The sequence below is a fragment of the Callorhinchus milii genome, unplaced genomic scaffold (assembly GCF_018977255.1).
Source record: "Callorhinchus milii isolate IMCB2004 unplaced genomic scaffold, IMCB_Cmil_1.0 Scaffold4, whole genome shotgun sequence".
Lineage (NCBI taxonomy): Eukaryota > Metazoa > Chordata > Chondrichthyes > Chimaeriformes > Callorhinchidae > Callorhinchus > Callorhinchus milii.
Window position 1 is genome coordinate 66,127,515 of NW_024704745.1, and position 12,709 is coordinate 66,140,223.

The window sequence follows — 12,709 nt, forward strand, 5'->3', positions numbered from 1 at the left end:
AGGAGAAGCCGTTTGAGGAGATGAAGTGCAGGGGGTGTGAGAGGTATGATCTGAACCAATCAAGGTCAGCGCCGTTGAGGTGAGAGGAGAGGCGGTGGATGAGGATAGAAGTCGACGGTGTCGAAAGCAGCAGAGAGGTCAAGAAGGATGAGGAGGCAGAGGGAGCCCTGGTCACAGGTGGACAGAATGTCATTTGTCACTTTGAGCAGGGCAGTTTCTGTGCTGTGGGCGGCACGGAAGCCCAAATGGAGGGATTCGAGAAGGGAGTGGCAGGAGAGGAAGGAGCGAAGCTGAGAAGCAACAACTCATTTGGGTGATAACATTTTAATATCACTGCGCAAGTATTTGGCTCACAAATAAAGTACATCAACTACTGTTTAAAACCATATTGAGATAGAATATAGCTTTTGGGTAATTGTTCTAGATTATCCATGTTATTGTAAATTTAAATTACTTTTTTCTTTCTGGCTCTTATTGCAGGTGAAAGAATTATTGTTAAAAGCAATCTATTCTGTACATGGTGCAGAGGAATTATCACAGAACTGGTGCCATCAGAAGAAAATGAGGAGAAACCTAATGGTCCAACAAGATATCGAATAACTGAAGTTGCAGTGATGCAAGTGTTCTTGTTGGACATTGGACATTCAGAAATCTTTGTGGTAACAGGGTATCCGAAATTCTTGGCACTATTTTACTTAAATGATTTGTTTCAAGTAACATCTTATCTTAGTGATATTGTCTATAAAATAACTAGATTACACTCTTTCGTAGATTTAACAATCTTGTGAAGAAACTGCAGGATGGTATTGATGCATACTCGTATGTGAATGACTTGTCCCAGTGTGTACGGAAATTGGGTCCTGAGGTGAAAGGAGTGATAAATACAACTCCTCCATTAGCAATCAAGTGCTCACTAAAAGATATTGTTCCACCAAACTTTGTAAGTGACTTATGCTCCAACCCACCAGTTGTGTTGGCCCTTTCTCGTCTTCCCGCTCACCCCCAGCTTTAATCTAGCAATTTGTTTTTTAATAATAATCCTTGCGTTTGATATAGCCTCTTATCACGTCTTCTAGACATCTCAAAGTGCTTCACAGAATATACTGTAAAGTGAATTGACTATATTTTTGGGGTGAAACACGGCAAACAATTGCACACAGCAGTGTCCTACAAACAGTCGTGGATTGAGGTTTTTTTTAAGGGATCATTACCCCCGGAAATGCTATCTGCCATTCTAACAACCAGGTTCCTACTTACAGAGGCATGTTTCACGATCAAATTCTGGATGAGAGCTAGCTTCCCTCTACAAGCTGCAAATTATTCAGATTTCTGAGGCTCGTGTGTCAACAACAACTTGCATTTATATAGTGCCCTTCACGCGGGGCCGAGGAAGAGGGGAGGTGACTAAGAATGATCAAAAAGGAAGGTCTTTAGGCGGAATTCAAAGGTGGGGATGGAGGGGCAAGGTGAGAGAGAGTTCCAGAGTTTCAGGGCCTAATGGCTGAAGGCACAGCTACTGATGGTGGAAAACGGAGTGCACGAGGGACAAACAGGAGGCCAGAGCCAGCCGAGCGGAGGCAGCGGGTGGTGTAGTGGGTGTAAGCAGGTTGGATAGGTAGGTAGGGAGGTGCAAGGACATGAAGTGATTTGAAAACAAGTGAGGGGATCTTAAAATCAATCCATTCTGTGATTGGGAGCCAGTGGAGCCTGGCAAGGACTGATGTGATGGGGATACAGAGTTTCATGCGGGTGAGTATCCAGGCGGCGCAAGTTTTGAATTAATTGCATTTTGTGTATGGTGGAGCTGGGGAGACCAGCAAGCATTGGAGTAGTCCATCCAGATTATTCTAGTGCCCTCTCCCATTCCAAGCTCCATGAACTGATCACCTCTATCCTTGCCTGACTCCAATGCCTCCCCATCCCTCAGAGATCAAGTTTAAACAACAACAAATTACATTTATATAGTCAGGAGGACGTCCCAAGGCTCTGGACAATTGGATTTGGACCCGAGCTGGAATCAGGAGTGGTGGAGGACAGGGAGGGGAGGGATGGAGGGTGACTGAAGACAGTCGAAGACGAGGGTCTTGAGATTGGCCTTGAAGGAGCTAATGGAGGGAGCAAGGCTAAGGGACTGTGGGCTGGAGTTCCAAAGGGTGGGGGCAGAGAGGCTGAAGTCCCGACCGCCAATGGTGGAGGCGGCTGGGCAGGGGACATGGCGCAGGCAAAAGCTCTGAGCAGAGGGGGCGGACAGGTCCATATAGAGTTAAATCCTTGATTTAAAGCCCTCCACGGCTTCTCTCTACCTCTGCAACTTATTAACACCATGCCAACCTGTCTTGAGAACTGATCTTGTGAATAAATATGGCAGCACATCCAGAATCAAAGGGTCTTTTCAAATTAGGCAATTTTTTTAAGGTGACTAATTGAAGTAAAATTTTATCTTTTACTATACAACAACTTGCACTTACATAGCGCCCTCCACACAGAGTAGTCTCAGAGCCTTCCCTTCTATAGAGAAAATGGGAACTTTTACAATGAGTAATGATGTCCACTATAATGAATTTACAGCATTTTAAGTTTGTATATGATATATATTTAATTTTTAAATTGACTTAAACCATTTGACAGAAAAACAGATGGAGTGTGGAAGCAAGAGATGAATTTATACGAATGGTGGATAACAAAACAGTTCAAATGTTAGTTTTAGGAGAAGACGGAGACAAGTTGCTTGTTGATTTAAAAAAGCCTCCTCCAGATAAGATGGGAAATAATGTTCCTGTTTCGCTACGAGACGCTCTTGTGTTCTTGGATTTGGCCAGGTATTATTTTATCATAAGACCTTCCTGAACCTCGAGTGAAAACTTAATTTTTTATAGTGTTTAGTCATTGTAATGTTTCATTGTCATGTTAGTTTATCTGAGAAGTTACCTTTCAAAATTTTAATCGCTCCTATTTAATTATTTAAGAGCAGTTTAAGTTTAAGTTCCCCTATGACAATAAGCAGAAATTTATAATGGCTTTATGTCATTGGAAAGGCTATGCATAATTTCCTGTATCGAAGTTCTGAGCTACAGTATTTCATAAGGTTTTCACCTTACGAGCTAAAGATCGCTAAATATTATCCAAGTGAGTTTTTGAATAGGAGAATTTGAGCTTCATCCATTAATCATATAAAGCTTGTATGTAGGTAGGAAAAAAACTTATGGGTTGTCTTTGATATATGGAGTTTTTTTCAACCTATTGGTTTGCAAACTAAACAGCTGAAGCTAAAATAAAACATGGGCATGAATTAACTGCACTTCAATTGGACACCTTAGATCAGGTATTGTTTGCTCTTGCATACTGTTGCTGAAAATTGTTCAAATGAATAAACCTTTATCATCTCAGGTTTGTTTCTGAATATTCTGTGCCCCCTTTGACTGAGGAAAATAACATGAAGCACGACCCAGCAGTTATACCACCTCTCTTGGAGAACATCCAAGTCATGATTACTCATGTCAACGACCCATCAGATTTCTACATTCAATTGGTAAATGTTGGAATTCAAACAATCTTTTTCAATGTATTATTTTGCAGATCTATTTCTTAACTTGCAGAGATTATTAGATCTATAGAATTTAGAAACTAAAGGTTGGCTTTGTTTTGCCTCCATTACTTTGATGTTCTAGGTAATTCGTATTTTGCATGCGTACATTGTTCTGGTAGATATCTCAAAAACCTTTGACGACATGTTATTTATGGAATGGAAATCTAAATATCTCATGAGATCCCAAAGATTGCTTCATGATAACCACCAAAAGCAAGTTGAATGAGAATTTCTATATTCCAGAGTGTAAATCGATATTTGGACTTTAACTTCTTTGAGTTGGGCCTAGACTACAAACCGTACTTATTTTTACTTCACACTGCAGGCTGATACTGTGAAACTCATTATCCTTACAAAAAAGATGTTTGAAGTGTACACTGAAAAGAATGTCAGGATGGAAATCTTGTGCCCAGTTGTAGGACAAGCCTGTGCAGCAATGTTTGAGGATGGAGGATGGTACAGATGTCAAATTAATAGTAAGTGAATATTTAAAAATGATAACCACTTCCTCACCCCCAAAACGCTGGTTATTCTTAAAAACAACTATCAAGCATGCTGTCTGATTTAGTGTGCCTGCCTCCAGCCAGGCTTCACACCCAATGCAGCTGAAACTCTCATGCATGCTTTCGTCACCTCCCACCTCAATTTCTCCAATGCCCTCCTCTACAAAATCCAACCAGTTTTGAACTTGTTTCTGCCCATTTCTTCACCCATACCAAACTCTCCATCATCCCAGTCCTTGCCAGGCTTTACTGGCTCCCTGTTACAAACAGATTTGATTTTTTTTCAAGATCCTCACACTTGCCTACAAATCACTTCAAGCCCTAATACTTCCCTACCTTTCAAACTTGCTTACATCCTACTTCCCTCCCCATTCACTGCCATCTCCAGCCTTTTGCACGTCCCTCACCCCCTCTTCCATGTTTCCACCTCTATGCCCTGAAATTGTGGAATTTTATGCCCCGTCTTTGCTTATCTTCAGATTGCATCTGAAGTCCTTCCTCTTTGACTGGGTTTTCGGTCACTGTTCTTCCCAGCTTGTTGTTGCATTTTGCCATTAAGTGTCCCGTGATGCTTTATAGGGTACTACGTAAATGGAGTCCTGTAGCTCAGTGGTTAGAGTACTCGCTTTGCAAGCGAGACACCTGGGTTCAATTCCAGGCAGAGTGAAACCTTGGGCAAGTTTCCTTACTCCACACATCTAATAATAATCCCTCCAAAAAACAAAACAATAACAAATTGGTCATTTTCAATCCACGACTGTTTGTGGGTCACTGCTGTGCGCAATTGGCTGCCATGTTTCACCCACAAATATTCAGTCAATTCACTTTACAGCATATTCTGCATATTCGCTTTGAGACGTCGAGAAGATGTGAAAAAGCGCTATATCAAATGCAAGGATTATTATTAAATACAATTTTTTTTGCATTGGAAATAGGAAGGGGGTTGGGATTTGAGGTAATACAAATCCTTGCTTTGATCACGGGCTATAATGTTAATGACTCACAAAGAACTTCAGATAGCAAGTGCTATGTGTTGCATGTATTGAATGTGTGTGACAGATTCATCAAAATGATACCTGGGTTTAAAAGGTTTGATTTCAGCGCCTTGGGAGGTCCTCCCGACGTGAAAGGCACCATACAAATGTAATCTTGTTGTTGATTATGAGGAGAGGTTGCATAAACTTGGTCTGTATTTCCTTGAGTTTAGAAGGTTGAGGGGTGATCTGATTGAGGGTTTTTTTTAATAATAAAGAGAAAAACTATGTACCTGCACCCCTAAATCCTTCTTTAACATCATGAAAAACGTGACCCTTTTTTCCAGAAATGTACTACTTCACATTTTGCAAAACTTAATTGCATGGACCATCTATCCACTCCCTCTGCCAGATCTAAGTCTGCATACCACTAACTCAACATCATCAGAAAACATGAATTCTTCCCCTCCATAGGCATTTTTAAATGAATATAGTTGCAGCTATAAAGATACTTAATAATCCTTGCATTTGATAACTTATAATAACTTCACTACTACAGCAGAGATAAATATTGTGCAATATGTATTGTTTAGGGCCTCCTCTAATAGAATATTCATATTAAACTATTTGTGTAGCAACCCTAACTATTAGCTTTCTTATATTAGTCTTTGTATGAGTTTTGTAATAAGTGCTCCAGGACGCTACACCATGTGAAGGGCGCTATATAAATGCAAGTTGTTGTAGTGAGTTTCCGCCTAGGAAGGTAAAACCTTGTATTGACTGTGTGTGACAGATTCATCAGAATGATACAAGGGGTTGAAGGTAAAACCTTCCTAGGACTTAAACTAAAACAATCTTTCCACAACTAATGTCAATCCTGTTGCATACAATCTAGACTTTAGATTTTGTGTACGTTTTCAAATCAAATGCTCAGAAATATTTGAGAATAACTTTTTTTTGGTTTTAGGCTTGACTGGACACAGAGAAGTAGATGTCAAATATGTAGACTTTGGCAATACTGCAAGAATACCAATTACAGCTGTGAGGAAAATAAAAGGGGATTTCTTAACTTTACCAATACAAGTAAGCATTGTTATACTTCATGCAAACTTCAGTGGGGATTGCAAGGAACCTCTTAGTGAAACTTGAAGTATACAACTAGGTGACTTGACTTCCTTTTCATTAAAATCTTGTTTCAAAGTCTGATTTTTTATTATGATGAATACAGTTTGGGTTTATAAATATATCCAACCTTATAGTTGTTACAGCTGTCTTCAGAGTAGGGGCATTTTAGCACATTTCCATACATAATTTTTTGCTTCAGTTTATATTTGCCATATATGATAGAACTTGTTTTAAAGTCTGGAACAATTTCTGGTATGCGAGTGCTGTTTATCTATCCTAACAGGAAAGGTTGAAAGTGTTTATCTAGGCTCTGAGCTATTTGAAAAAGTAAGATTAAAATAGAAAAGAAACATAAGTTTTGATATTTATTAAAAGGCATTGTGAAACAAAGTACGGAAGTTATTTTTAAAATCGTGGACTATCAATTTTGTATTTTTGGGGAAGGGGTGTGAATCTGCGACAATTGTTTTCTTTCTGTAAGGCTCTACAGTGTAGATTGGCTGACGTGGAACCCACCAACAGAACAGAGGGCTGGGATGACTTTGCAAAGGAAAGGCTTAAAGAGTTGACACTCAACAAATATTTATGGTGTTGTATAACTAGTAAGTGATGCTTTTCACTTAATGCTTGAAAATTGTGTATTTCATATAATAATAATACTCACATTTGTTATAGCACCTTACTACGCTATTGAAACGTCTCGAAGAGCATTAGATGATTTTGTGTTTGGTCAGCCAGGTGTGTGACACATGCGTAAACCATCACCAGCTGAGTATTCAAACCAAACTGAGAGCTCCATGCATTCCACCTATTCATGGAACTTCCAGAGATATTTATTGGAATAAAATGTGCACTCTCTCCCTGCTTAACTCTGGAGTGTATTAAACAGGTTGGCAAGAGCCTAGGCTTGGGGAGCCCAGAGTGTACTTTGGGGTATTGTTGGAGTTTAACCAGCTAAAACTACATTGCTTGCCTTTTGAAAGCAGTGTTTGGCAAGCTTTCCTACTGCTTGTCGAGCTAGGTCCACCCTCCCCATTAGGCCTTTAGCTTGCAGGGATAATGGGAGTGCGAAGAATCAATGTCCCCAGCGAGTGGTCTGCCAGTCCAATTCCTGCCGAAGAGCCAGGCTGACAGACGATGCAATGCCCTGGAGTACTGCCAACTCACCTGGCTGAGGAACTGGATTACCAAAAACCCCACAAAGGATTGTCTCGATTCTGACATTCTGCTGCCAAACATGTTAATGACATCCAGGTTTATGAGGATGATACTAGGGCTAGCAGATAACTACTATTGGGGTAGTAGAATACTGGATAGGTTAGGCCTGGTTTCACTAGAGAAGAGACGTTTAATGGGAACTTAATAGAAGCATTTAAATTATAAAAGGGTTCAATAAGGTTAATATAATTCCACTAGTTAGGAAATCCGTAACCAGGGGACACAAATATAAGATAGCGACTCGGGTATCAAAAAGAATTTAGGAGGAACTACTTCACGCAGAGAGCAGTGAGGTTATGGATCTCGCTGCCTGAAGTGGTGATTGAATCAGATAGTGTAGTATGTGTCATTCTGTGTGTCAGATGTACAGGCTACCCCCCACCTCAATCTTTTTTCTCAATAGTATATTTTTTGTGACTGTTTAAAAGGTAAGGTTTGATTATTTTTATATGTTACTAGGTACGTCTTTGGGAAATTTATCAGTTCAGTTGTATGAATCAACAGGCATTAATGGGACCAAATCTTGTATAAACAACAAGTTAGTTGAAGAGGGTCTGGCGTGCTTCACACAGTGGTAAATATTCTTTATAATGAATTGCTATACTGAATACTCTTACTTTAATCACACTTTAAATCACCAATTTGATTTTTGTTAATATAATTAAAATATGTTTGAATCTGGTTTTGAGCAAATTGATTTCAGTATTGTTATAATTTTCACACTTAAATGTCTGTCTCTACTAATTATTTGGTGTTAAGGCTTAGAAACCATAGACATTTACAGCATAGAATTAGGCTTTTTAGCCCACAATGTCTCCCTCTGGCTGGCTCTTCTAAAAACTTTACCTACCACTTCCCCATATCCCTGTAGTTCACTCAACAGCAACTTGCACTTATATTGCACCCTCCACGCAAGGTAGTGTCTCAGATAGCTTAAAAATGGTGGAGCCTGACTCTGAGCCGGGGGGTGGCCTTAAGCACGGTCGAAGAGGAAGGTTTTCAGGCAGGATTTGAGAAAGGGGAGAGAAGGGGCAAGGCGGAAGGATTGAGGGAGAGTGTTCCAGAGTTTTGGGGAGTAGTTGCTGAAAGTGTGACCTCCGATGGTGGGGCAGAGGATGCGAGGGACGAGCTAGTGGTCCTCACACCCTCCTTTTTAGATATCTTCTAGTTGCCTTTTGAAAGCTAATATGGATTGTGCCTCAACCACTGCTCCGAGCAGGGCATTTCCTTTTATAACCACTCTTTCTGAGGTAATGTCAGTGAATTTATTTTGCTTAGTATGCTATTTGACAGTTTTTATATTCTTTTATCATTTTTGCCAGGAAAAGGTACTTTGCCAAAACATCCACCATCTGAATATTCTTTTGAGGTTCAGATGACAAATATTTTTTCGCCTGTGTAAACTCATCCTTCTGGAATACCAGCACAATATTATCATTGCTGTTTCTTAAATGAGCCCAGTATCCTTGTATCAACTATCCTTGTTACCCTTTTGTAGTTGGTAATTAAAGTCCTATCTTGCTGCTGTTGTCAATTGAGTCAGAGAAGATAACATCGCATTTTTTTAAACTCAAAACTGAAATGTTGACATATATCTTGCAATTTTGATGTGGCATTCCTATGAAAGTGGACCGATTAAACCTCTTTTGCATACTGGAATTAATTATGAGACTTTGAAATCATAATAATAATAATCCTTGCATTTGATACGCTGAGTGTTTATAACATGTTGAATTATCAGAGCAATGATGTTTTAACACAGATTTACAGATCAATCTGGATTAATTTTTTCTCCTTTGCCAGACATTATGCATTGCTGAAATAATTATTTGCCCAATAGCGTATTGTTTGTGTTTGGTGTGACTGAACCATTCATGCAGATGGAACTTGGATAGTTATTTATGACTACTTAGGCATTTGTGTAGTTTGTATGGAAACAAATCACCCAGCACTGAACAAGTTAGGAGATTGGATAATATTCTGTTATCACCTGTTAAATCTATTTGAAACAATGGCCAGCCAATTTGTAGGCTAATTTACAGAGGGTCCCTCATGTAGCTACCTGAGAAATAACATAGAAAATACCTGGGTAAAATGGTAAATAAAGCTAAATGTTTTGGGGTAAGTGTAAAAGTTTGTAGCTGAAGTGTAAATCAAAAAATGGACAAGTTTAACAGTATATTTTCTAATCTTGTAACTTGTTTTAGTGCTAGGTTATTCATTTTCATACATCATAAAATATATAGAATATGAAAGCAGAGTTAATGATGGTTAGACCTCAATTAGAATATCATATCCATGTTGTTGCCTCACTTTAGCCTAAGAGCACACCCCCGGAGAGCCTTTTTCCACTACAATAAAGGTTGAGGGATACCCTGATAAAAGCCTTTAAAATTATGATGGACACTGGGAAGCAATTATTTTCCCAGATGGTAATTAATGACTGGAATAGGTTACCAGAAAGGATAATTGAGGCCATGTTGCTGAATTCATTTGAAAAACACAATTTGATGTTGTGATGGGAGAACAGTATGGTGCGTATTCTGGAATGATGAGTTCAAATAAACTTCTTAATCTGAACTAATTTGTGACCCGGAGCTATATGCTTGTTTTTACTAAGTGTTGTCATGATCTGATAGCCAGAATGGCAAGTGCTATGCTGTATCAAGACATCCTGAAGATTATGTTCTTCGTCCTGATCCCAGTTTATTGCACAGTATATAGTGAAGCCTTGGCAATATGCCCCTCAAGGTTTCAGAACAATGTGAAAGAGCTTAGGCACATGTTAAGGTCTAAGGTCCCCAGTGTCAGAGTAATGAAATTCAAGCAACAAGTTAAGAGGTCTTCAGGCCTTTGAAAGGGAGATACCTCAAATGGGACTTTAGAGTTACAGTAAACTCCTGATAACTCGTCACTCCAAGAGAAAAGGGTTCAGTGACATGTTAACAACATTACTTTATTATTACCTGGAACCTGTGAACGGTTTATTGGTGTGTTTTTTTTGGGGGGGCACTGAGTTAAATGTTCACGATTTGTATACTGAGAAATGGGTTATGGCTTTGGTCTCTCAGGCTGATTAAAATAAGTTTTTAATTTTATCCTGCTTACATTTATTTCTTTAAACATTTATGCAAGTGACCTTAGTAAATGTTTTAGTCACCATTCAGATAGTGGTTCATTGGTGTCTTGTCTGATGGGCATTGTCTGAAGAACACAGTTCCTCATGTTCAGTATTGCTTTTGAAGCTTGAATTTCACAGATGTCTCTGCAATGCAGAGTAACAAAGCTTCGACCTCTATCAAGCAAGTAGATGAAGTTGGAGAAGCAGACGTTGCTTCAGATATAACATATTGTTGCAAGTCTGAAGAAACAGACTATGCAATAGCAGGACTCGGTGGTATTGCTTCATCCCCTGACAAGCATGTGGAGGTGAAGATCACGTATGTGGCATCACCCAGCAGTATATTTGTACAGCTATTATCTTCACAGTCTCTAGTTACAGAGTAAGTATTGCAAAATAAATTTGTAACATGATCCAGTTGAGAGGTTAATCGATGATCCTATTGATTTAAGATTTCCATTAACCTTGTATTTATTTTATACAATTGTGGAATGTTGCAGCACAGAAATAAACTTTTTTTCCTACTTTAGCCACTTAATCTAATCCCACTCTTTTCACATCATTACCCTTTAACATTCCTCTTTTTCAAGCATCTAATTCCCTTTTAAGAGTTTATTAATTTGACTAAAATTTGTATTTATAGATGTACAAGATTACCCTCTTGTTGAATTGGACTAAGTATTTCTTTGAACACAGCCTACTTTCCTGCTAAAGATCGGCTCCCATTTTCATTTAACTCAATATTTATGTAATATAATGCAATATTTCTTCAGTTTGCAGGAGAAAATTAAATCTGAATATTCATCATCAGAGGCAGACATTGAATGGGAAGAAAGTATGCACTGTGCATTGCTGGTGTTTGAGAATAAAGAATGGCGAAGGGGAAAAGTTACAAAAGTGAATTTGAACAAGACTGCAGAGGTGATGGTGTAATTATTGATGGGTATAATTTTGCTTTCTCTTTCTCTCTGGTGTCTACCCATATTTAGTGCATATCAGGCAGGCCTAGAAATGCATGAGGGAGGATCAGTGCCTTGGACAAGTTAGGTAATGAGAATGTAGAATAATTCAGGATTTCAACCTGCACAGAGATTCATTGACACGTGCAAATCAGCTGCATGTAAAACTCTTATATTTTATACAATTATTTAAAAAGTTAGGAGTTTTAGCCCTGTTTATGGTGTTAGGCTTCGCCACTTTTAAGCACTCAGATGCCATCCTGCATAAAGGGTGCTAATATAAATGCCTTTAGCATGTGTAAAGCAGTCATTGTACAAATTACCATCTGTCTACACTGACAGTTATCGATAGAACTATCAATGATGTTATAACCTCATTTTCAATCCAACATTATAATGTAGTACCAGCCCTACTTATCTAACATACTACGGGATTATAATTCTGGTCAAACATATGTAGAGTTTTTTTCGTCAGACGGATATCTGACACTTGCAGAAACCAATCACTGCTCAAGGGCACACAGACCAGACTGAGTTCCATGTATGACACCTACAAAATGTCTGAGAGCAACTAAACTGGTGCAAAAAAAATCCTTTAATGCATTCACTTTTTCAGTATTTGTCTATTGGAAATTTGACCCTTACATTCACTACGTTACCTCAGTGATGCTTTTAATTCAATAAGAAATGTAAATCAACCCATCTAGTATCTAAGCATAAATATAAACGACTATCATTAAGCAGCAATTCAGTGTGGAAACAGTATAATTTGACACAAATTATTACCTTTACTAAATAAGATAGAAAAGGTAATGCTTAACCTGTCAGCAAGGAGACGGGGAACTAACAGAATGAGCTGTTGGCCATGACATGCTCTTTGGATTTCCTTTTGCTTATTCTGCTATGACCCCGGCTACGTATGGAGTGAAGTGTCGAGTAATGCAGCCCGAAGGATAAGGTGAAGACCAATGGCTCTGAGTGGGGAAGCCAGACTGAGTTTGTTCATCAAATTATCCTACAGCAGTTAAGAATGTTTATTTATTGTAACTTATAGACTGGCAAGACTGGATTTTTTTTACAGATAAGAAATAAACCCATTTATGCAGGCTGATAACTCGTCACATCAGATAATTCGTCACTGCATCTTTTTCCCTTGGAGTGACATGTTATCCAGAGTTATTATATTTTGTGATATCATAGTTTTCATTATGATGAAATAAACC

The 12,709-nt window shown here is 38.7% G+C and overlaps 1 protein-coding gene across 3 annotated transcripts in view; it reads left to right on the forward strand.

The window, feature by feature from the left end:
• The window catches only part of rnf17 (ring finger protein 17), a 48,483-nt gene that overhangs the window by 16,325 nt on the left and 19,449 nt on the right, over nucleotides 1-12,709 (forward strand). For all 3 annotated transcript variants that reach the window (XM_007905602.2, XM_007905603.2, XM_007905604.2), the window contains exons 16-25: nucleotides 481-667; nucleotides 772-940; nucleotides 2,629-2,819; nucleotides 3,388-3,529; nucleotides 3,912-4,062; nucleotides 6,031-6,146; nucleotides 6,670-6,790; nucleotides 7,866-7,980; nucleotides 10,652-10,909; nucleotides 11,301-11,448. In XM_007905602.2, the coding sequence (XP_007903793.2) occupies nucleotides 481-667; nucleotides 772-940; nucleotides 2,629-2,819; nucleotides 3,388-3,529; nucleotides 3,912-4,062; nucleotides 6,031-6,146; nucleotides 6,670-6,790; nucleotides 7,866-7,980; nucleotides 10,652-10,909; nucleotides 11,301-11,448 (1,598 nt within the window). The remainder of the gene's footprint in view (nucleotides 1-480; nucleotides 668-771; nucleotides 941-2,628; nucleotides 2,820-3,387; nucleotides 3,530-3,911; nucleotides 4,063-6,030; nucleotides 6,147-6,669; nucleotides 6,791-7,865; nucleotides 7,981-10,651; nucleotides 10,910-11,300; nucleotides 11,449-12,709) is intronic.